Source organism: Falco rusticolus, chromosome 2 (genome assembly GCF_015220075.1).
Source record: "Falco rusticolus isolate bFalRus1 chromosome 2, bFalRus1.pri, whole genome shotgun sequence".
NCBI lineage: Eukaryota > Metazoa > Chordata > Aves > Falconiformes > Falconidae > Falco > Falco rusticolus.
Genome location: NC_051188.1, coordinates 109,304,809 through 109,326,445, shown reverse-complemented (window position 1 = coordinate 109,326,445; position 21,637 = coordinate 109,304,809). Strand labels below are relative to the sequence as shown.

The 21,637-nt window shown below is 41.3% G+C and overlaps 1 protein-coding gene across 6 annotated transcripts in view; it reads left to right on the top strand.

Annotated features, from left to right (window-relative positions):
- The first annotated feature begins 10,915 nt into the window (after positions 1 to 10,915).
- ROBO1 (roundabout guidance receptor 1) overlaps positions 10,916 to 21,637 on the top strand; it is a 320,661-nt gene continuing 309,939 nt past the window's right edge. For all 6 annotated transcript variants that reach the window (XM_037377901.1, XM_037377906.1, XM_037377904.1 and 3 more), the window contains exon 1: positions 10,916 to 11,416. In XM_037377901.1, coding sequence (XP_037233798.1) covers positions 11,362 to 11,416 — 55 coding nt within the window. In that variant the 5' untranslated portion in view covers positions 10,916 to 11,361. The remainder of the gene's footprint in view (positions 11,417 to 21,637) is intronic.

Sequence of the window (21,637 nt, the reverse complement as noted above, 5' to 3'; positions counted from 1 at the left end):
TTGAAATTCCATTTGAAATACTGAAATCTAACATGACCATTCTGATAAGACTTTCAGTCTTGATATGCTAATGCAGAATTAACTTTTAGAAGTTAAATGGACATCAGTTGATGCTCTTAATTTTAATTTTTTCTTTCTTTAGCCCTAGAATTTTCCACAGGATTTTGAGAATTTAGCAAATATTCTTTCATAAGAAATACCAAAAGGTCTTGACAACTTTGTAGAAAGTTTATATCCAATTTGGTATCGTTTAAGATCAATTTGGCTGTTTTTACTTAAAAGCCTCTGTAGAGTCTCACCAGCCTAGGGTACTGGTAGAAGTTCATAGTAGTGTGAACTCTCAATCTTTAAACCACTTTATACCTCTTTAAAAATCACCTAAAATGGGTATCTAAAGTGCTTTTACCAGGTTAACACCAGCAGAGGGCATTACAGCATAGTTCACTAAGACATAAAAACTTGCTGGAAACAATCCAGACGGGAACAAAGTACGTTGGAGGTTTGATAAGTAATTTACTGAAAGACATGTAGACTCTTTAATGATCACATTGAACTGATTGAGAGGATTTCCCCATTATAATGATAAAAATCAGGTTTCTAAAACCTCATTCGCTTCTTTAAATCAAAATGTCAACGTTGCAACACGAGTAGTATTGCGTACCAAAATGTGTTGCAAAATGAAAGCATGTATTTTTTCTTAAAAATTGGGGTGCAAGTTTAGAATTTTACAATTAAAAATAAAATTGTTCCTAATGAGAACCAACTGAATATGTTTGAATGAAATCTCTCCAACTTCTATTCAGCTGAACAGCTTCCCCTACCAGTTAAGAAGAGGTCCCTTGGCAATGTCATATTTTCATGGCAATATGCAAAGTTTCAATATTGCAAACCCTCGCAATGCCACAGCAATCTCCCCTGGCCTGAGGTTGTTGTCTTTATGTGAGACTATTAATTTTGAATACAGAATACAGAAAAGCGAGTTTCCCAGCTCCATTATTAGGAAGCAACATTTAAAAATGTCCATGAAAGCTAAAACCAAAAATAATTTATTAAATAATGCAAAATTATCATGAATACTTTTCTGCGTGCATATGTGTTTATAGGTGTAGATTTAGAATTAGATTTTTGGCACATAACGTTTAGTGTCCTGCTGTTGCTTTTCTACTTACATGTACATGTACAAATTAGAACTACAAGGATCCTATGTGGAAGGAGTAGATCCTGGGTAGTATCTTCCACTGTTGTGGTCTAGAAAAACTTCACTTGAGACTTTCTTTGGTCTGAGTATTTATGTAGTCTGATATTACTATCTGAAATGCCATACTGGCGTGGTGTCCTTCCAGCATTAAGACTTAAAGAGCAAGTTTTTTGTTCTTGTTGCATTCTTTCAGGTTGGCTACGAGTCCACGCAGATCTGACTGTGCCCTCCAGCTAAAAGTAGGACGTTTCTTCATAAGTATAGTTGAGGGAAAATGCAGGTAAACTGTGTCTACTCAGTAACAACTGGGGAAACACAAAACTCGTCCTTTTATATAAGGGAGAAGGGCAAGTTCTTGACTTTTTATTTGAAAACAGATTGCTGTATGTTTTAGGCATTCTCCAGCACTCAGTGTGTAATTTACTCTTGCATCTTCTCTGTTAAGAGGTGATAGGAGAGAAAACTGCAGTTGTATACCTATGTGATCCTTGCTCAAGGTCGTGCTTTCTACTTGTGAAAACACCATTACGGTGTAACACAAGTGATCCTCTGACCTGCTAGAGGCAATGAGCACTTCACAACCTTTCACAAGCATACTATTTTTCAAATGTTCTTCTTTTATGCCAGTACAGTTTTTTCGAGAGGAGCAGCTGCTAGCTTTAAATTAAATGACAAAATCCCCGGGAAGAAGAGGAGGAACACGCTGACGGCATGTCTACACAGTCAGGAGCAGATACTTAAGTGCCTGCTCCTCGCACACAGCAAGCCAGGCACACAGAGCCAGCTGCAGTGCAGCAGCCATATAGCCATGTTATTATAGTAATGAGCCTGAGCTAATAAGGCCTGTTGAGACACAACCTGTGTTAGCTCAGGCTTGGCACTATGATAGCATATTTACTCAGCTTCTGGATTGGAGTTGGCTTGTGTCAGGCCGTCTCAGAGAGTGGGAGGAATAGCTGTGTTACTGGATGCTCCTAACTATGTAGACATACCCTGACAGATTTGTCCTTTGGGAGGTTTTAAGGAGAACACATGCAAGACCAGTTTTCTTTTTAATGAAATATTTAGCTGAGGCCCAAGGCCTTCCCTCTAGTTTGTTCTTCGGTTTGGCTTTGTTGTTTTTGTCTTTTTATTCTAAAGGCAGCCTGACCTTCAGTGAGAAACGAGGTGTATGCTGTATGGGAGCCTGGCACTGCTGTTTCCTGCACAAAGCTGGAAGGAATTATATTAAAATAAAATAGCCTGCTGGATGAATGGGTATACAAGGCTCATCGACAGCATCCTCTCCCTCAGCAGCAATCCTTACTTGCCCTGCAGGTTTTGTACTTTTATCAGTGTCTACTACAAAACTTCACAATATACAACACCTGGGCACTTCTCACCAGAATCCATTAGGACCTAGACCAAAAGTTTTGAGGGGGAAAAAAAAAAAAAAAAAAGCAAAAAGAAAACCCCAAAATAAATGTTTCTAAGGTCCAGAAAACATTTAGTATCTAGCAGACTAAGATGCTTTTGATCAACAGAACTCTATTCTCTGTTTTGAGGGTGAGGTATTTAACTAATATATTTTCCATTTTTTTCCTTCATTTCCTATCTCAAAAAGTAGCAGTACTTTGGCTTTACTTGAACACTTGAAATACATTTATACAAAATTTTGATTTGGTAATTAAATTAACTAATATACATTTTTACAGTTCTCTTGAAGTGTTGGCTTTGAGAGCTTTTACTATGGATAAGGATTGCTGGGGTCTTTATACCTTTTCACCTAGGGTATTTTGCAAGAAATTTTACATTGTATGTATTCCGTATATGCAGAAAAGGCTAAGCTGGGCTAGCCCTTACACACAGAGGAAGGCAGTTTTACTTGTTCATTAAAACAGATATATTACCACTTCAAGAAGGATACTGCCAGCAAACCGTACCGCTAGTGTAAGATTTTGGCTGCTGGTTCCAGTAGTATGCTGTGTCTGCTGACAGCTAGTGCTTCTGACACCAGCAAATAAGCATACCGTCATGGGGCAAAGACTTCCTCCCCTTCCAATGCTGGTCAGACACTGAAAAATTTGAGGGGGTGCAATAAAATGTATGCTCTAGGCACTAAAACAGGGTGTCTCTATCATTTATAGTTCCATGTATTTTTCGCTTCTTCTACTCAAGGGCAGAAAGCAATATTAAAAACATAGTGAGCATTTTTTTAATTAAAAGAGGTTAAATATATGGGAACAGATAGGCTTTCATTATGCAATTATAAATTGTATGCTGGTTATTTTAAATTTCAACATGCAATTGAAATTGTACTGGGTGAGCTAGCCTGGGTGTCTGCTTCACATTTGACTGAGTTAATTCACTGCAGGTATTCAGTTCTTAAGTGGTGTCTGCTTTAAATATGTGCAGTAATTCAATCAAAGAAATAAGATGGATAGTTTATGTAATCCTTTTCATCTCCAGATTGCTAAGGTTAACCTTAACTATTCATGAATTATAAATGCATACAGCAATCTCAAACTAATACATGTAAAAAACCCTTTTTTGATGGCCTGTTGAAAACCATGGAACAGTTCCTTCTTTTAAAATATAATTGGTGGAACTTACAGGCACTGTATATCATTTCTTCCACTTATTTGTAATCTTAAACAAAAGTTTTGTGCAACTCATTTAAAACAGTCATCTGTGGTAATATTAAACCTCTCCTCTGAGCCAGGAACATAGGTAATTTTCCTTTCAAAATTTTGGATGCATCATTCTTACAGCCTTTTGCAGTGCCAATAGATTCTGTGACATGAATGGGAACCCAAAGGCTGATATTACAGAACAATAACGCTCTGTTGTAAGCCTTCACAATTCCTGGAGTAATTAAATAAAGAAAAAAGAATCCTTTTTCTTTCGTTTTGTTAGTTCATTCAATGCCATTTGGATGTTTTTGCTTGTTAGTTCTCTTACAGGCAGTCCAAACAATCCACTAGGTGACACCCTCATACTCTCCCTATACTCTGTATAGAAACAAGGAGATAGCATGGCTCATTTGTTAAATATTTGAGGCAAATACTGAGATTTCAGGGACAGGTCTCTCTTTGTTTAGTAGTATCAGAGATAACACTGTTATTTGTAATAAATACTGTGCTGTTTGTATATAAATAACATATTAAGCAGATTAGCATTCTGTCATTAACAGGAACAAAACCGCAGAGCAGAAGTTGTATGCAATATTTCCTACAAACATTGTTAAAAAGCGCTTGAGCTAGTCTGCTGAGTAGACTGAATAGAAAATAATGCCCTTAGCATTTTTTACTGGGGGAACAGAAGGAATATAGCTTCAGTGATGTTTTGGTTGGTTTTTTGTTATTGGTGTTTGGGGTTTTGGGGGTTTTTTTTTGTTTTGTTTTTGTTTTGTTTTTTTTCCGGTGGGGATGTGCTATAGCATCTCTGAAACAGAAATGAAAAACCACATTCACTGCGAATGTAAAGGAGTCTTAAAAGACAAACTTCAATGAAATTTTGCATGTTTATGCCAGTGGTGAATTTTTCTTGTAATTCTTTATGTTGATAATGATGCTTTATAAATCCTGTGAAGAAAGCATCTTTTGTCATGTTATTTTTATACGCCTAGCATAATGAAGCTTGAGCTTGTTTACTGTCTCTGTCTATGAGTTCAACATAGCAAATAAAACCTTATATTTTATTGATAGTATTCCTTACTCTGCAATGACTATAAGTACTATTCTAAACATTGTACATTGCAAAAGGCGCTAGAAGTCTGAATTCACTAGTGGTGTAATTCAGAGTAACATCAAAGAAATATGAGTTACATCCCAAAATTAAGGTAAATAAAAGCAAAATCATGTTAAGGCCCTAACAGTCAAATACAAGAAAATAATTCATTTGAACTACATGTTTAAACAGTAACCGGCCAGGTCAAGAAAGGCACAGAAATTGACTTATATGGCCATGGAAATCATAATATTTTTTGTGTAGTCATAATTATCCCAATTAATTATATGGCAACTGTAGGTTTTCAAGTTTTTGCTATCCATGCACTTTTTATATTCAGATACACTTCACAGTGCTCCTTCTAACAACTTCACTCTCTATTTACCTCTAATGTAGAAAAATCCATTTTTTTTACCACTGAAACCTGCAAAAAACCTACTGAAATTATATTCTTCTGCTGTCATGTATGTTTATTGACTTCAGTTAGGATTGCTACCATGGGTTAGGCCCATAATGCACTTAGAGACACGTGTAAAGAGAGAGATGTATCGCTCCTTCCATTTTTCCATTTCAGTGCAGTTTTTAATGCTTACACTTAGAAATAAGACTTTTCATTGTTTTTTTTTTAAGACAGTTTGCTGAATTATCAAACAGGTCACTTCTGTGGTGTCCTAAATATTCTGGGAAGAACTGGTTTTCGAAACTTAGCTATATCTGATAGAACAATGGCAGGAGTACAGTGGACTCGTTAAGTGGGTACCTTTTTAAAACAAGTATTACATTATGAGGGTGGCATAATGTGATACAGTAATTTAAACATATTTTAGATTATAGCAGGTAAATAACTAACATTAAAGTGATTAAGAGATTAACTGGGGGGAAAAAAAAAACCCAAACACCAAGGACACAACACATGGAATTGCATGAGTTACTACGAGCGAACGTGTAAGTGCATGGGCTACTTTTGTAGGAATCGAATCTATATGGCTGATCACATGAAAGCAGACCTAAACCTGGGAGGGATGTCATGCACATCTTGACAAAAACCTGTGAAAATAGTTCTAGTTTGAATAAATTGTACATACAGACATCCTCATAGTACTCTAATTGGTAATACTAACATTGCAGCCTTATCTGAACTAATTCTCTGTGATGTCAATGGAAGCTTAATTTTAGCATATAGAATAATGTTATTTAGTCATCCTCCCTGCCAGCCTCAGAATGCTCAGAATCGTAAACTCTGTGCACTTATGCAGACATGTGCACGTGTGTTCATATAATATTATACACACACATGCTCATAGCTATTTCTGGCAGCCAGCTCCTGGAGATAACCAGAAGGCTACATGGTAGTTTTAAGATCAGGAAGGTAAGAGTCATTTGAAGTTTAAAAAGGTTTGTGGGGAGAGAGTGCAGTTGCCACCGTGACACATCCAAGACTTCAGAGAGAAGTACCCTGGGATCTTTAGTACTTGCAGAAATTCAGGTTCTTCAGGGTAACATGAAAAAACTAATCTCTAAAAGCACATTGTCCCTTCTATTCACCAGCAGCACTGATTTCAGTCACTTCGAGGGAAGAGTGCCATCTGCTGAATCACAACTATCAGTTCTGTAGAACCTTCTCTTTTTTTCCTGGAGGTTTCCCAACCAGAATCCCATGCCTCAAACACAGGCAGCATGTGTAATTGTGTGCATAGGAGTAGTCCTATTCTCTTGGAAATTAATTACATGTTTGTAAGTCTTAGAAATGACAGGCAGCAGGGGGTGTGTGGGGTGTGTGGGGATGTGTGTGTGAGGTTTACAGGAAGATAAATACCAGATTAAAAATTCAGCCCTACAACTGTTGTGCATTCAGTACTGTATGAAATTTAAATAAAAAGATAAATACTGGGAATTAGAGCTAATGTTTCACTTTGATGAATGCAGTAGATATATGTTATTGTACAATCAAATGCATACATTACTGTATTTTCTGTAGTTTTAAACTCACTTAAAAACATGACTTTATGCCACTGAAAGTGGGCTATTTTTTCCTAAGCGTTTTGGAGTTAGAACAATCCATTGATATAATTTAGAGTGGAATGTAATTTTATGGCATTTTTGCCTTCGCCTTTTCAGATGCCACCAAATTTAACTTCTCCGATTATTTTTCAGGCATTCACATTTCACATATTACAGAATTAACACAGCAAGCACACCTGCATTTTAATACACATAGAAGAAGTGTTCCTCAGTTCTGAAGAGGTTAAAGCCATATTTCTTTTCCTAGAAACATTTTCTGTCAGATACATGTATGTGTCTCATATAGATATATATATATATGTCTCAATATCAAGGATGATAAGGATGCTTGAATGGCACACATTTTGTAAGAACATCTGCAGTTAAAGATGATGTCAATTACTTATAAGATATTCTGATGGATTTCTGTAGGCTTACAATTTCAGAAGATTCACTCAGCTGTGCAGCTGTTATATATTATTACAATCTAAGTGGGGTTTTTTTAAGAAAAAGATAATTAGAGCAGTATATATACACTCCTAGTAATTTTTTTTTTTCTGAAGCAAGAAAACACTGACAGCTAAACATGTTATGAAGTACCCAACACAGTATAAATTGAACAAGTCTTTGAAGCTCTAGTGTACTTTCACTATAGGTACCTAAAGTAGAATGAATCTGCACTTCTGAAAGGATGAAGATTTCTTTACAGTGATAGAAACAGTCTCCAATGTCTGTAAAAGATGGAGTAACTGTGGGACAAAAGCTTTAAACTGTTTTACTTACACTCAACTCATGATCATATGGTAAGGTCATTCAAGCTTCAAAGCTTTAATCCACTGCTGTATTTAGAATATATCTGTATCTGAAATGGGAAATTAGAAAATTAACATCCAGCGTGCATCAGACTTCAACACAGCATAAAATTTCACTGGGCATTTTTTTGAAAGACCTAAGCAAAAGATTATGTGAATCTAGAAGCCTACTATTTCACTAATGTGCAGGAAACAAATTTATCTTGAGTAGAGGAAACACTCTGAGAATTAGCTAAATGCTTTATTTACTATCTCTGGACATCATATATACTTATTGCAGTTAAAAGGTAAATGGATTAATTTATGTTGCTAGAGGATACATATGTCATAGAAATACATTAAACCTGACATTTTTACAATTAAAGATTACAGGGAATATTGACAGCTTCATATAAAACCAGGGATACATAAAAATTACATTTTACAAGTAAATAAATACTTGTATATATAAAATCTATGTGTGTAAGTACATTCACAGAATATGTAAACCCATTTATTCCCTATAGAGTGACCTACTTGTAGATTTGTGGGTTTGCTCTTTCAACAGAAGCTATCAATTAAAATATGTAATTCAGTACAATGTGAGTCTGCCAATACTACAGAAGGAATAAAAAACACGCCTTCAAAATGTTATCGGTGGTGGTGCTGGTGTGTTTTCTTTTCTCCCTGGATACTATTTAGTCTAGGCTTTAAAATCATAAAAAGTCTGACTATATAGTTACTGGAACAGGTTACCTAAAGACAGTATGAAATTCAAGTCATTAGAAATGTATAGTAATCGGATTAAAAAATACTTGCTGGTGGGAGTCTACTTATATTTGACCCTCTATCAGAACAGTGAGGTGAAATAAATGAACTCTTGAGGCTCATTTTCAGCCCTGCATGTGACTCCTGTTTATTTAATTAAAAATGAAAAACCTCAAACCTAATTTATTGAAATCTCAAACTTCTCACAAGGGATTATCTAGGACCTCTTCACTGTTTCTGCGGTCTGTTTTAACTCTGGAGGTGCCAATGCATTTTTGCTTCATAAAATGCAGAATGATGCATGAGGTCACTGAACAGACAGAGAAATTTTTGACTAGGTACAGCCTGAAGAAATCTGGTCATCTCCAAATGCATTCACTGTTGTTGATTCCACCGTTATGATTGTTTTCTAAATGCATTTGAAGTAAGAGCTAATTCCTTTTTCTCTCTGAAAATTAATGTGCAGTTGGTGTCAAAACACTAGATTATTTTCCTAAACTTTTGAGTGGTTTAATGTCTGGTCTGTCCTCATCACTTTTAGTGGAAAATCTTGCCAGGGTCATTGCCGATGATACATAAAAAACCTGGATATACATAACCAGGGACTTCCTTTTGCAATGTAAAAGTTTTGTTTTAGATTATTGAAAAGTTGTCTTTACTACAGATCTCGTGTAAAAATGGACTGAAATAGATTAAGTGCAACCCACAGGACCTTTCTGTTGTTGGACTTCTAGTCAGAGTTTGCCCTGCGCCACCCTGAGGGAGACAAAATGGGGCAAATGCAGTGGGAGGCCAGCAAATGAGCGGTTCAGTTGGTGGTGGCTGAGAGCATCCAAACCTGTTTGGCTGACAACAGCGTGGGCTGCGTATGAATCCTGTGACAGGGAGCTACAGGAAGGTTCTTCCCCTGGTGTTTTATTATCCCACTGCAAGAAAAGCTTGCTTGCAATGGGGTTAATATATTCAACATGCTTCTTGGAAATTTAAATTTCCTTTCGCATCTCAGTCAATCTTCCTAACTTAATGAATCAAACCTAGGAAGAGCTGGAGCTTTGCTGTGAGGTGATAGTGCTGCTCGATGTCCGCCTTCCCTTTCCCCCAACAGCGTTAAGCCTTCCAGCCCCACCACTACTTCTGGTGGTGCCAGATAAAGCCCACACAACCATGTGGAGCTGTTCTGAGCTGCTCACGTGGCTCTGCACAGCACCTGTCCCTGTGCCCAGGCACTGGAGCAAGGGGTGGAGGACACTTGTCCCAGAGGGCTGGTCCATGCCTGGAGCTCGGCTGGGGATGGGGATCACCCACCAAACCATAGTCACCTCACTCCACCTGAAATGCCAGACAGTGCTGTTACCTGCCCACAGTGCTGCCTACTAGTGCCATTGATCATTATAGGAGAAGAAAGGAAAATAAACAGCCGGGTAAACCGTGAGGGGGAAGGCTGTGGCGGCGGTGAAGGGTGCGCGGGGCTGAGCGCGCCCCGCGGTCGGTAACGCGTGGGGCGGCCTCAGCGCGCCTCACGCCATGTTCCGCCTGGGCCTGGGGCTGCGGGGAGGCGAGCTGGGGCTGCTTCTTCGGGGGGGGGGGGGGGGGGGGATCTGGGAGGGCCTGTGACCGATGCGACCCTTGGCTCGGACCGGAGTCGGGGGGTGGGTGGGGTGTACGCTGTGCCCCGGGGCACGGCCGGGGGCGGAGGGGGCTGCAGCCGCTTTACCGGCGGGGTCTGCCGGGGCGGGGAGGCGGGAGGCGGCGCCACGGCTCCGCGCGGGGCGGGATCCGCCGGGCCGGGCCGCGGCGCTCCGGGCGCGCGGGGGCCGTGTAGGTGCGGCTCCTTTAAGGTGTCCTGAGGCGGCACCAGACCTGCCGCGGCGGCGGCGGCAGCGCGGGGAGGAGGCGGGGGCGGCCGGCAGGGGAAGGGGAAACCCGCGGCTGCCGCGAGCGGCTCGACGTGACACCAGAAAGTTCAGGCGCGGCGGGCTCGGCCCCGCCTGACTCGTGCACCCCTGCCCCGGCAGCGGGGAAAGGCGAGGGGCCGCTCCTCCCTCCTCCTCCTCTCCTCCTCCTCCCGCTGCCGCCGCACCGAGGGCGGGCGGGGTGGGTGGCTGGGGGCGTTGGCCCGGGGAAGTTTTGCTCGCCCTCTCTCTCTTTCCTTTCTTCCTTCCTTCGCCCCTCTTGTGCCCTCCTCCGGCGCTGGGGAGGGGGCGAGCTCGGGATTCCCGCGTGCAGGGGGCGGCGGCGATGCTGGGCAGGGCGAGGGGCTGCCGCCGGGGCTCCCCTGCCCGCCGCCGCGCCTGACTGCGGCCGGGCTGCGGCCCCCGACGCGCCCGCCTCCTTCCCCCGTCATGGGAGCGGGGGCTGCTGCCGCTCCGCCGCCACCGCGCTCTGCCCGCCGTTCGCCCCGCGCCGCCGCCCGCCCCTCGCCGGGTGCCCAGTGACTTGGCGGGGACTTCGCGGAGCGCGCTCCCCTCCCGCCTCTCGCCTTCGCCGAGGGCGGCGGCGGCCGGTCCCTGCGCGTCCCGGCTGCGTCCCGTTACTGGCTCGTCCCGAGCACCCACAGCCAAGTCTCGGGCCGGAGCAGCAACTTGTGATCGGCCGGCGGTGGACCTCGGCTGCGGGAACTCGAGGATCTTTTGTTTTCTCCTGTCGCTTTGGATGGTCCTGGGAAGTGTCAAGGCGCCGCTTAGGAGAGCCCGGGCCAGGAGTGGGGAGGCCGGCCGGAGCTGCCGGAGCCCCGCGGGTCTGACGGCCCCTGCCCAGAGGGGGCTCGCCCCGGCCGTCCGGCGGGATTAGGGAGCCTCGCTTACGTTAAGCTTCTGTGGAATTACAACTGGGGGCTCCTCGTTTCTCCCCCCGCTCTTCTGGCATGAGACTGCTTGCAGGCGCCACCCGAGGACAATGATCGCGGAGTTTGCTCACTTTTACCTCTTTGGATTCATATGTCTCACCTCAGGTAACCACCACGCGTAGGCGACTCGGATGTGAGGCCGCGGCGGGGCCGCGCTCCCGCCGCCCGCGCCGGTGTGGCGGGGGGATGCGCTGGCTGCCCCCTCCGCGCCTCCCGCCCCCCTCCCTTCCTCGGAAACGGAGCCTGCCTCCCACCCGGGGGGCGCCCAGACCGCGCTTCCCCGGGGCGCGGTGCCGGGAGCCGCCGGCGGGCGGGGGGCTGCCGGGGGACCGGCGTGGGGAGGGGTGCGCGGCGCCGGGTGCGGCCCCAGCGCTGCCGGCGGCCGCCGCGCCCCCTCCCCCCGCCCCGCCGGCAGCTCCTGAGGGCCGTTTGATGTGACCGCGGCCGGGGACGAGCCCCGGCCGGGAGGGGACGGCGGGAAGTGACCCCGTCCTCCCGCGGGAGCGGGGCTGCGCCTCCGCACGGAGGGGGCTCCCCACGGGTAACACGCCGGGGGAGAGGCCGCAGGTACCGCGCACCCTGCCCCGGGGGGGACCTGGAACGGCCGGGCCCCTTCCCAGCGAAGGGGTTCAGCCTGCGCACCCGCCGCGGGTGGGGAGTACGGCGGGGTCGGTGTGTGGGGTTTGGGGACAGGTTTCGCATCACCTTGGCGGTTAAAGTTTACCCACGTGTGTGAGGTGAAGCGCCAGCGTGATAAATGGGAGCGGGAGAGATCGCCGAGGAGATAGGGGGGATTAGTGGTCATTAGTCACTGTTTGCGCGGGGCTTATGCGTGTTGGGGCATTTTATCGTGCCTGTAGATTAAAGACAGGGTCGTACTAATAGCGTGTGGCTGGTGGCAGGTTTTGCTCCGTGTAAGCACCCTAGCAAGTGCCGGTGTCGAGGGATGCGCGGAAGGGCCGCGTATAGCGCCCTGAGCGGGGTGCGCATCCCTCCGCCGGCCCTGGCAGCGCGCACCCCCGGGCGGCAGCGGGGCCGGAGGGGTCCCGAGGGTGCTCGGGGGGTTTTTTTTTTTTTTGTATTTTTTTTTTTTTTTTTTTTTTTTTTTTTCTTTTTCCCCTGCCTAAGCTTCCTGTTGCTTTTAGGAGGCCGGATTTGTCTGCCTGCAGTATTCCTTCCCGTTCTCAACAACGCCTTTTGTCATACGTTAAGCTATGGGTAAATGCAGTAAAACTTTGTGTTATAGTTAAGGTTAGTTTTGGGCGCGAACTTTTATGCCTTAATTGATTTTTATAAGTTCGCTGAGGACCTCTTCTGAGTCATTAAAGTTACAGTAGCGTGAGACACCTGGTCAGTAAATAAGTGAATGAAGTTTTTGAAAGACTTAAGTACACTGCCTGAAGCTTTAAGTCTTAATTATGTCACCAAATGCAATAACTTACGTCTGTTTCTAGATTATATCATAAATTCAACTTAAATTTTTGCTGTTAGGTACTAGGTTTGCTTCTTGTGGCTTTGAATATGGAAAGCTTTGCATCTTCCTCTTTTAAAAAAGAGAGTAACTCTAACCCTGTTCACTTTTGACTGTGTCAGTTGTGCAGTCTTCAATTTGCTTTTCTCTGTATTGCCTTCTTTATCTAATAGAGGGAACAATTGGAATGGGGAAGAGCCTCTTCACCAGTTTTGTTTTTTGTAAATCTTCCATGTCAATCCTCCCCACCTTGGAAAAGCAGACCTCATAGATTATGTACTCCATAACTTAGTTCTGTGCTAGGGTATCTTAAACTCCCAAGTTAGGAAACAGTTTGGTAGGTTGTTTTTTGTTGTGTGGTTTTGGATTATTTTTTTTTATTATTATTCTCTTACCTTTCTCAGAGAAATGCTCAATAGAGTAAGACAGATGTAAGGGTTTTTTTATTATTTAGACACACCCTCCACACCCCACGGATGAGGAAGATCTCTTTAATAATGTTGATTCCAGCTGAGTTGTTGGAAAGGAGAAAAAAAAAAAAAGCCATGAATTTTTATGGAGGTTTTTAATTTTGCCATGTAAGCAAAGTCAGTAACAAAGAGACAAACACCAGAGAGTAACTTTGTACCCATTCCCTCACCAGAGGGTGGGGTTTTTTTTCCTCCCCCTTAGCTAGAGTGTGATCGAATAGTGGGTCTTGTGTCTAGAACAATGGAGATGCCAGAAACCTTTTGCAGGATGAAGTTTGAGGGCAGATGGCTGCAGTACAGGAGGAACAACAGGAGTCATCTACAGCAGATTCCACACCAAAATCCTTTGAGTTCTACTGACAGCTGATATGCTTGCAAGTTGATTGATCCTTTCCTCCCTTTTCCACTGAAGGCTTTTACTTCCCTCACACCCAATACTGAATCAACGGGTTTTGTGGCCACGCTCTAAATAGAATGTTAGAAACTTCTACAGAGAGGTGGGAAATAATTGGGGGATGGGGAGGAGGAAAATTTTAGTAATAAACAGGTAAGTGGGTTAGTGTTTGTTAAAACAGTAACTGGTAAACCACTTAGAATTTTAAACCCCTAATTTTTACCCTGGCGTTGCTTCTCTGCAATCCTGTGAAGTACCTTCTTTCATCTAAGCCTGTGGTTTATAAATGTTGAATACATTTAAATTTGAATAATTTTGAACATTGGAATATAGCTGCTTTCCTTCCTTAATGTTCCAGTGCGATTTCAATACTTCTTTGCATAAAGATAAGAATAAAAATTGCTTTAAGGGGTACTTCTTTGGTATCCTTGTTTTCTTGAATATTTACCTGCGGTCTGCCTTTTTTCCTCTGTTTTGTGGCAGCCTTTCCTTTGTAATCCATAGAGTTCCCATCTCTCTACCCCCCAAGAAACAGGAGCATCAAGTTAATATTTTTGGAAAATAAAAGCTTTCAGTTGTCTGGAGAGTTACAAGCAGAATGCTTTTACTGTGAGTAAGACTGTCAGGGTTCTGGTTTTCCATGTGTGTTCGCGGCTCTGACTACTTTCAAGGCTATTTATAAATATGCTACTTTTTGTTTTTTCTGATCCTTCCACAGAAATCTTTGTATTTCTATGAAGTATTTCATTGCATTGGTGATTTCCACCTGCTCAATATGTTTTCCCCATTTCCTGTCCATGATATCCCATACTAATTACTGTACTTCAAACGGGATAGGTAGACTTGCTCAAGAGGGCTTTCCATGGTGTGTGAAATAGGCAGCTCTGACAGCAGTGAGGCAGGCATGGTTTCCAGCGATCGTTCTAGCCAGTGGAGGGCAAAATTGTCTCTTGTATTCCTTCATGGGAGAGTAGTTTATAGTTTGAGGGTGTTCGTGGAGTGTCCCCAAAGTCCTTTCCAGTTCCCTAGTCTGCCTGTTGGAGTAAGTCAGCTGTTTCTTTGATGCATGTTGTTTGCCTCACAAGTTTGTACTCAGAGGGAACCTTTCGCTCAAGAAGTGGTAGAGTATTTCAGGAAATGTTTCAGCTCTTTTACCATGTTCTCTGTCTAATAGTAATAAAAAAAGAGAGATTTTTTTTTTTTTTTTAAAAACACAGTAATTCAACGGATTATGAACGGCTAAGTGCATAATCTGTAAAGCAAATGCTACCCAAGAAAATGTAAAACCCAGCTGTTTTTTCTTCTACCCTTAATGCATTGTATGCTGTTGTAAGTGATTTTACTGCAAGAACATTTAAGAAAGATTGAGCCAGCTGCTTACAGTTGAAGAAACTGGCCACACTTGCATTGTGTTTGAGAACTTTAAACTAGAAAAGAAATAACCACATCCTATGAAACTGACAGTTCCTTACTTGTGATGGAACATTTTCCAGGTAAGTATCCAGGTGTTTGACTGATTCAAAACCACTTACCCTTCTGAGTAGTGATAGCATCTGTGGAGGTCAAACTTATTTTCTTCAATTTGCATTAGTATGGGTTTTGTTGCCTTTCAACTAGAAAGACACTTCTGGTAAAACTTAGCAATTAATTTTGATACCCGTTTAAAACAGAGGAACACTCAGGCTGCGCATTGGTCACTGCAGTCAGTGTTGGTTGTAAAATGCTCTCTTGCTGCTGTGTCATACAGTCTCACATCATTGTCCTGAAGCAAGACAGTATTTTCATTATCAGGGATAATCTGTAATATTCAGGGTGCTGAATTTTGGACGATTTCTCTGTACTGTCCATAAGATTTTACTAGAAAACAAATTTATTTTAAGAATACTCCTGAATCTCCTGTCCAAAGTCTACAGGCTCAAAGTTATGATTGGACATACAAAGATAGATAGACCATTACGAATATTTTTAGAAACTAGTGACACTAAGGTAACAAAATTGTTTAATGTCAAATATTAACATGTGATATCCATGGCAAATTATGCTTTAGTATAAAATGTTTTGGAAGTGATAGCCAAAGAGGTCCAGTGGGGGATCAACAAATCATCTTTTGTAAGAAGTAGAGAGAAAAAATATTTAGACATTTGAGACTGAGAAATCTACTGCTGTACTTTACTAATCTGAGAACGTATTCCCACACTCTCAAATAATACTGGTTTTGCTTTGACGCTTAATTTTCTAAATAACTGGAAGAGTTTTGTTTCACAATCCTAAACAAATGTAATACCATGTCTCATTCTAGGTTAGCTTTGTCTAATTATTTTAATAATATGCTGGGGCTAGCAAGTCCAGTCAGTTGCTCATCTTCTACAACTTATTATTTTTGTCATCGTTAAATGTGTTGTGTGAATAACGGTCACTTGGCTTGGTGTCATGGTAGACGTTCTACATTCTTCTTCAAAATATTTCTCTTTCATAGTGAAGACTGGCATTGTTAATGTGTAAGTTGTAGATTTGTTGGGGGTTTTGTGTGCTTGAATGGTTGGGAATGAGGCTTTTTGTTGTCAATAGTTGCTAATGTTTTGAGGTTATTTTTGCGGTCAGGAAGCTAGCAGGAACCTTGCTATTTCCAAGCAAACTGAAAAGCACCTAAGAATTTTATATGCTGAGGTCCTGACATGTTTTATTTGTGTGTTCTGCTATATAATCTCATTCTGTAGTGATAACCTTCCTTAACTTTTCACCTGAGTGCCTCTTCATAAAACTGTAAAGCAAATAGTGAAATAACTGAAGTAGTGACTGAGGTGTATTTTGAGTCCAATAAATGGTGTAAACAGAGGAGATTCGAGCGTTTTCCTTTTAGTGACTAGAAGCTTGACCAAAAGGTGAGACTAGAGATACAAAGAAGTACTCTTGATAATGAGAGCTGCTTTTAAGGGCAGATAAATTTACTAGTTTATACTTTTTCTTCATACCTTCTTTAGGATTACCTACGTATAGGTCCTCATAGCACTGTTTGACTATAATAGCATGTTACACCCATTGACTGATGTCCCTTAGCTGATTATTGCATCAGCCTTAAATCAGCACTGAATTGGTGTGGGTAGAAGGGTATTTTGTGCAAAGAAGGAAGTTGTCTTATGAGAACAAGTATCTTGTTCTGCAGAGATGGGCTGTAGGTGGCAGCCAGCTGTGCTGAATTCATACAGTTGAGAGCTGGTACTATGGAAAAAATCTCAACAGGTGAAAAAGCAGAGCAGCTGGGAAGCTGCTAATGACTTCGGTTTTCAGTCAATGAGCAGAGTTCTGTTACACTGTTGTTTTATTGTGTTTGGGGGTTTTGTTTTCTTAAAGAGCTAAGTTAATGGTCAGAGTATGGAAAGACTTAGGTCAGATGCTGAAAGCTACCTTTCCCTGAAGATGATGGTAAGTGATTTTGAAATAAGATGGTGGTAAATTTAATTCTGGATGCCAGAGTGTCTCTGTTAGTTGACACAATGAATTTATTGGAATAATTGTGCATTTACCCACAAAAATTCTAAGATACGGTTCTGGAACATCTGCTAGGAGGTACAAGGTAGGCCTCACACCAGGAATATTTTAATTGGTGTTACAACGGCAGCACAAAGTCAGCCTGTGGCAGAGGTAGGCAAGTATTTATTCTCATTTAACTTCCCTGAAGTACTCACTTCAGGTGTAAGTAGTAGGAGCAATGTCCTATGCTTCCATAAAACAATGAAGAGAGGCTTAAGGAAAGTGTATACTGTTTCTTTTCATGTCTCTTGAAAATAAAGTGGGGAAACTATTTTTCCTGGGAAAGTGAAGGAGTGGGTGAACAACTAATGGGGTTAAATACTGTCAAATGTTTAGAACTGTTCTAGGGTTCTCTGAGATTTGTAGAAATTTTCCATGCCTGTCTTGTTCTGAGTCTTGGGAAAGTTTCTGACCAAGACTGTGTGTATGCATGTGTCTACCATTTTTGTTTTAATCATACACAAATTGGCAATAATAAGATCTGTGAATGGTGTCAGGCCAGTCTTTTAATTTAGAGCCTGCCTGTTACCTGAGCAGCTGCAGTTAAGGGGAAGGTGCGGAATGCTCTGTTCACACCCATGATCAGAGAAGTTGTTCCCCCACGGCTGAAGATGGAACTGTTTATTGAATGGTACATCCTTAAGGTGGCTTTACCAAAAGAAGAACTCTGCTGAGAAGGGGAATAGAAAACCTTTAGTCTTCACTTTTTTTAGTGGGAAGTAATGTTAACTGTGTTTCCCAGAAACAGAAAATTAGGAAGGAGGATCAACAGTTAATCAGCAGAGGATAAATCTGTAGATCTAAATAAAGGATCAGCATGTTTTAAAAGCTTAAAAAGCAGTTTTGCATCTTTGTGAAAATTGTTTTTCTGGTCCTCAGGCTTACTCATAGTTACTTTCTGTGCCGCTATCCAAAGAACTGCACAGAACTGGAGCACTTTTCCAACTAGCTTTTAGTGAAGTGATGTCGACATGTTTCTGCAGGAGTGAAGGCCTTGATGGTGTAATTTGGGAATATTCTTTACCTTCTGATACAGATGTTGAATACATGGATTTTGATAACAGCAATAGCATTTTTTAATGTCATCTTCAACCTCATTGGTAGCACATTTGGCTTTTATCTTAAGAGATTTTTCTTCTATATAAACTATATACAGCTAGTATGTAAAAACATCAGTGTTTGGTATTGGTTTGTTTTTTACACCTCTAAGGTGTTAATTTTCTCAGTCATAATGCTGACATATATAGAATACCTGTATTAGCATATATACTTTCACAAAGTAGTCAATATGTTTCTGAAGATTTCCTTCTTAGTTGGCTTTCAAAGAAATTCCAAAACAAACAATTCAGTTGGCTGACTGGTGGTAGAGGTAAATTCAACAATGTCCTCCCATTCAGCTCTTGTTTTCTTCCACTAGACTTGACACTGTTAGAGGGGCATAGGACTTTGTATGATACTAAATGCTTATATTTACTGAAATTTAAGTAAATCCCTGTAAGTTAAATAAAGCATTTAAGTATAATTTACTATAAATTCAACTTAGACCAAAATGGCTAGTTGAATATAATATTATTGAAATGTATGAATGTGGTTTTTTTTAATCAGGAAACAAGCATGTTTTCTGGACTGCTGCAGTCCTGAAATACATATACTTTATTTGATGAGATGCATAGTCAGATAAGCAAAATTCTTCAAGCTGCCCTTTTCTGTTGGCAAGTATTTGCTCAGTACGGTGTTGCATTACCTTAAGTCTAATGCTAATATAGTGAATGATTAAAATAATATGAACACCCTTTACTGTAGATTGAAGATCTGTAAAGCTGACAAGCCTGTGCTGAGCTCTGGGATTTTAAAATCTTAAAGTTAATATTTTATTTTTTTTCGCCTTGCCTAGTGAATTAGCAGTTAGATAAGCTCAATTTCGGAACAACCTGTCTTCTGGGGTGTGCAGGGCAGGGTATAGCGAGGGTCAGTCTCCAACCAAGGAAACCTGAAGCCATCCCTGGCAGCCATGTGAGAGAACTGTACGGTCTATACACTTTTGTTATTACTCTTGTTAAGTAGTCTTTGTCTTCCGCTTCTTTAAGTGTCTTGTACATAAATCAGAATTGTGATTTCTTTAGTACTGTTAAACTGTTTCATGCTAGTAATGCATTAAAACTTGCTTGGCTGGCATTTTTGTGTGTTCTGAAATTTGCATATCCCCGGGGAAGATATTTATTTTTCTTTCTGGGTTAGCTATATTGCATCTTATCTAATTGCTTAACTGCCTTTACATTGAAGATTAGACATATAAAGCGGTTCATGGTTTTAAATTCATGTATAGAAGACTTTAGTTTTACTGTTTGCTTTGACACTACCATAATAGATATTAACAGTTTCTCATTTTGGAAATTAGGATTATAATATATGGCCAAGGATATAATGTAGGCCTAAAGCTATGCACAAGATGAACTTACCTTTCTTTTGGAAGTAGGTAAAGGGGAAAAGAAATGGTGTTTTGATAGTCATCAGATGGATATGGTTGAAAGAGTGGTTTGATTTTCAGTAAGCAGTAAAACTCAGATTTTTTTTTTTGTAATTCAGGGTGTTGTGAGTTCAATTCCCAATTGAATTTGGGAAACTACAGCTAAATCGCAGGAAGTGTTTGACTTTATCTTCAGTTGTGGATGTTTATGGGTCACTGTCAGTACTTGGCCCATCTGAAAATTGAGATTGTGGTGAACATTTCCTTCAGAGCCAATTAACTGAAAAAAGCTGTATACCTTTGAATTTGCATGTGAATCTATAGCTCTGTGTAAGGTGATAAGCCAATAAAAGATGTGCTTCAGTATGTATTCTTTTAGAATCTTCTCAGCTTGTCCCTTTTGTAGCGTGTTTTACTAACATCGCTTTTCAACCTAGACATCTCCTGTTGGTCAAATAAACCCAAGGTAAGGATAGCAGCCTCCAAATCAAAAAATAGGTTGTGCCTGTATAATACAGGGTCATAAAATACAGATTCTGGATCAAATGTTCAGCAGTGTCACTAATCCTTTTCTTCTTTTTCTTCTTTTTCTTCTATCAGAATTTCTTGGTACCTGATATTAAACTTGGCACTTGGTCTAGCTTTGTGCTGGGAGATGTCTTGGATGCTAGGCAGGTTCAGAACTGAGATTTGCAAATTCTGAATGTTTCCCCACCCGCCTCCTACTTGCAGAACAACTCTGTCAGTACAACTTTCTAATATTGGAATATAGCTGTTGCCCTAGGTACAACAGTTGATGGATACTCCACAGTCAAGTGTTTAATGGTAGGTGGTGATAAAGGGAAAAAAAAATATTGCGAAATAGTGTAAGGAAATAAGGAAAAAAGAAAACAAGATAAGGGCAGTAACAAATTATTTTACCTTTTGCTACCCAAACTAGGAGCTCTCACTGGAGAGGGTGGAGTTCGGGACTGTGATGCTGTTGCAGCAGAATATAGGAGAGTGGATGTTTATAATGAACAGGCTTAATGAAAAGGGGTCTGATGTAACTGTGGAATGGAACTGTGCTACTGCTCAGGCATAAAAGTGATTGGCAGGAGGCCCCATGCAAGGAGTAAAATCCTGTCTCCACCAATGTGGAAAATTATGGTTTCAACTGCAAAAGGAGGTAAAGCTTGGAAGGAATTAGCATATCTCTAGCACTGAGTGGCATCTGGAACTGAATGGCTGGGTTAAATCATTCAGTAGTGATTAATGAGACTGATTGCTTAGGTTATACAGCCCTTAAAAATTAAAAGGAATAATTTCAAACTAGATGCAAAGCAGAAAGAGGGAACCATTACTACTATTGACCTCTTCAATACAGTAGGTGAAGGAAAGTTTTACCTGCTTTGATACAAAGAGAAATCTGTTATGTGCACTGTTAAGTTTAGAAACTAAGAATTTAACTTTTGACAATTGTTCTGAGGAATACTTGGTGACTTTAAATGTGTATGCAGCAGTCGGAGCCTTGACATGGGAAGGAGTGTGCAGGATGGAGAATTTTGCTGCTGGTAGGTACTTTGCTTCTTGGGAAACTTCAGAACAATTATTTCTATTTTCACTCTCACTCAGGAGTGTTAATCTGTATTGCCTGTAAGGAAAGCAAAATATTGAAACATATAAAGTGAAACAAAATTAAGAGACATGCAGAGTACTTTTAACTTTTCTTGAGCACGGTTCTGGAAGTTACTTAGCTGAATGGTAATGCCATTTGGTATCACATCAGGAGTAATGCTCAAAATGTTCAAAGGCTGTCATTCCATAGGAAGATTATAGTACTGATACATACACGCATCTGTTTACTTCCAGGTTTTTAGTGGAGGGAATAGAGAAACCAGTGAAGTGTGTGTTCAGGTGTTGAATTTTCCAGAAATGTAAAAAGAAGCAAACAGTTGTATCATAAATGATGCCAGTGATTAAAATGGTTGACCTTTCTGCAGCAAATTAATGG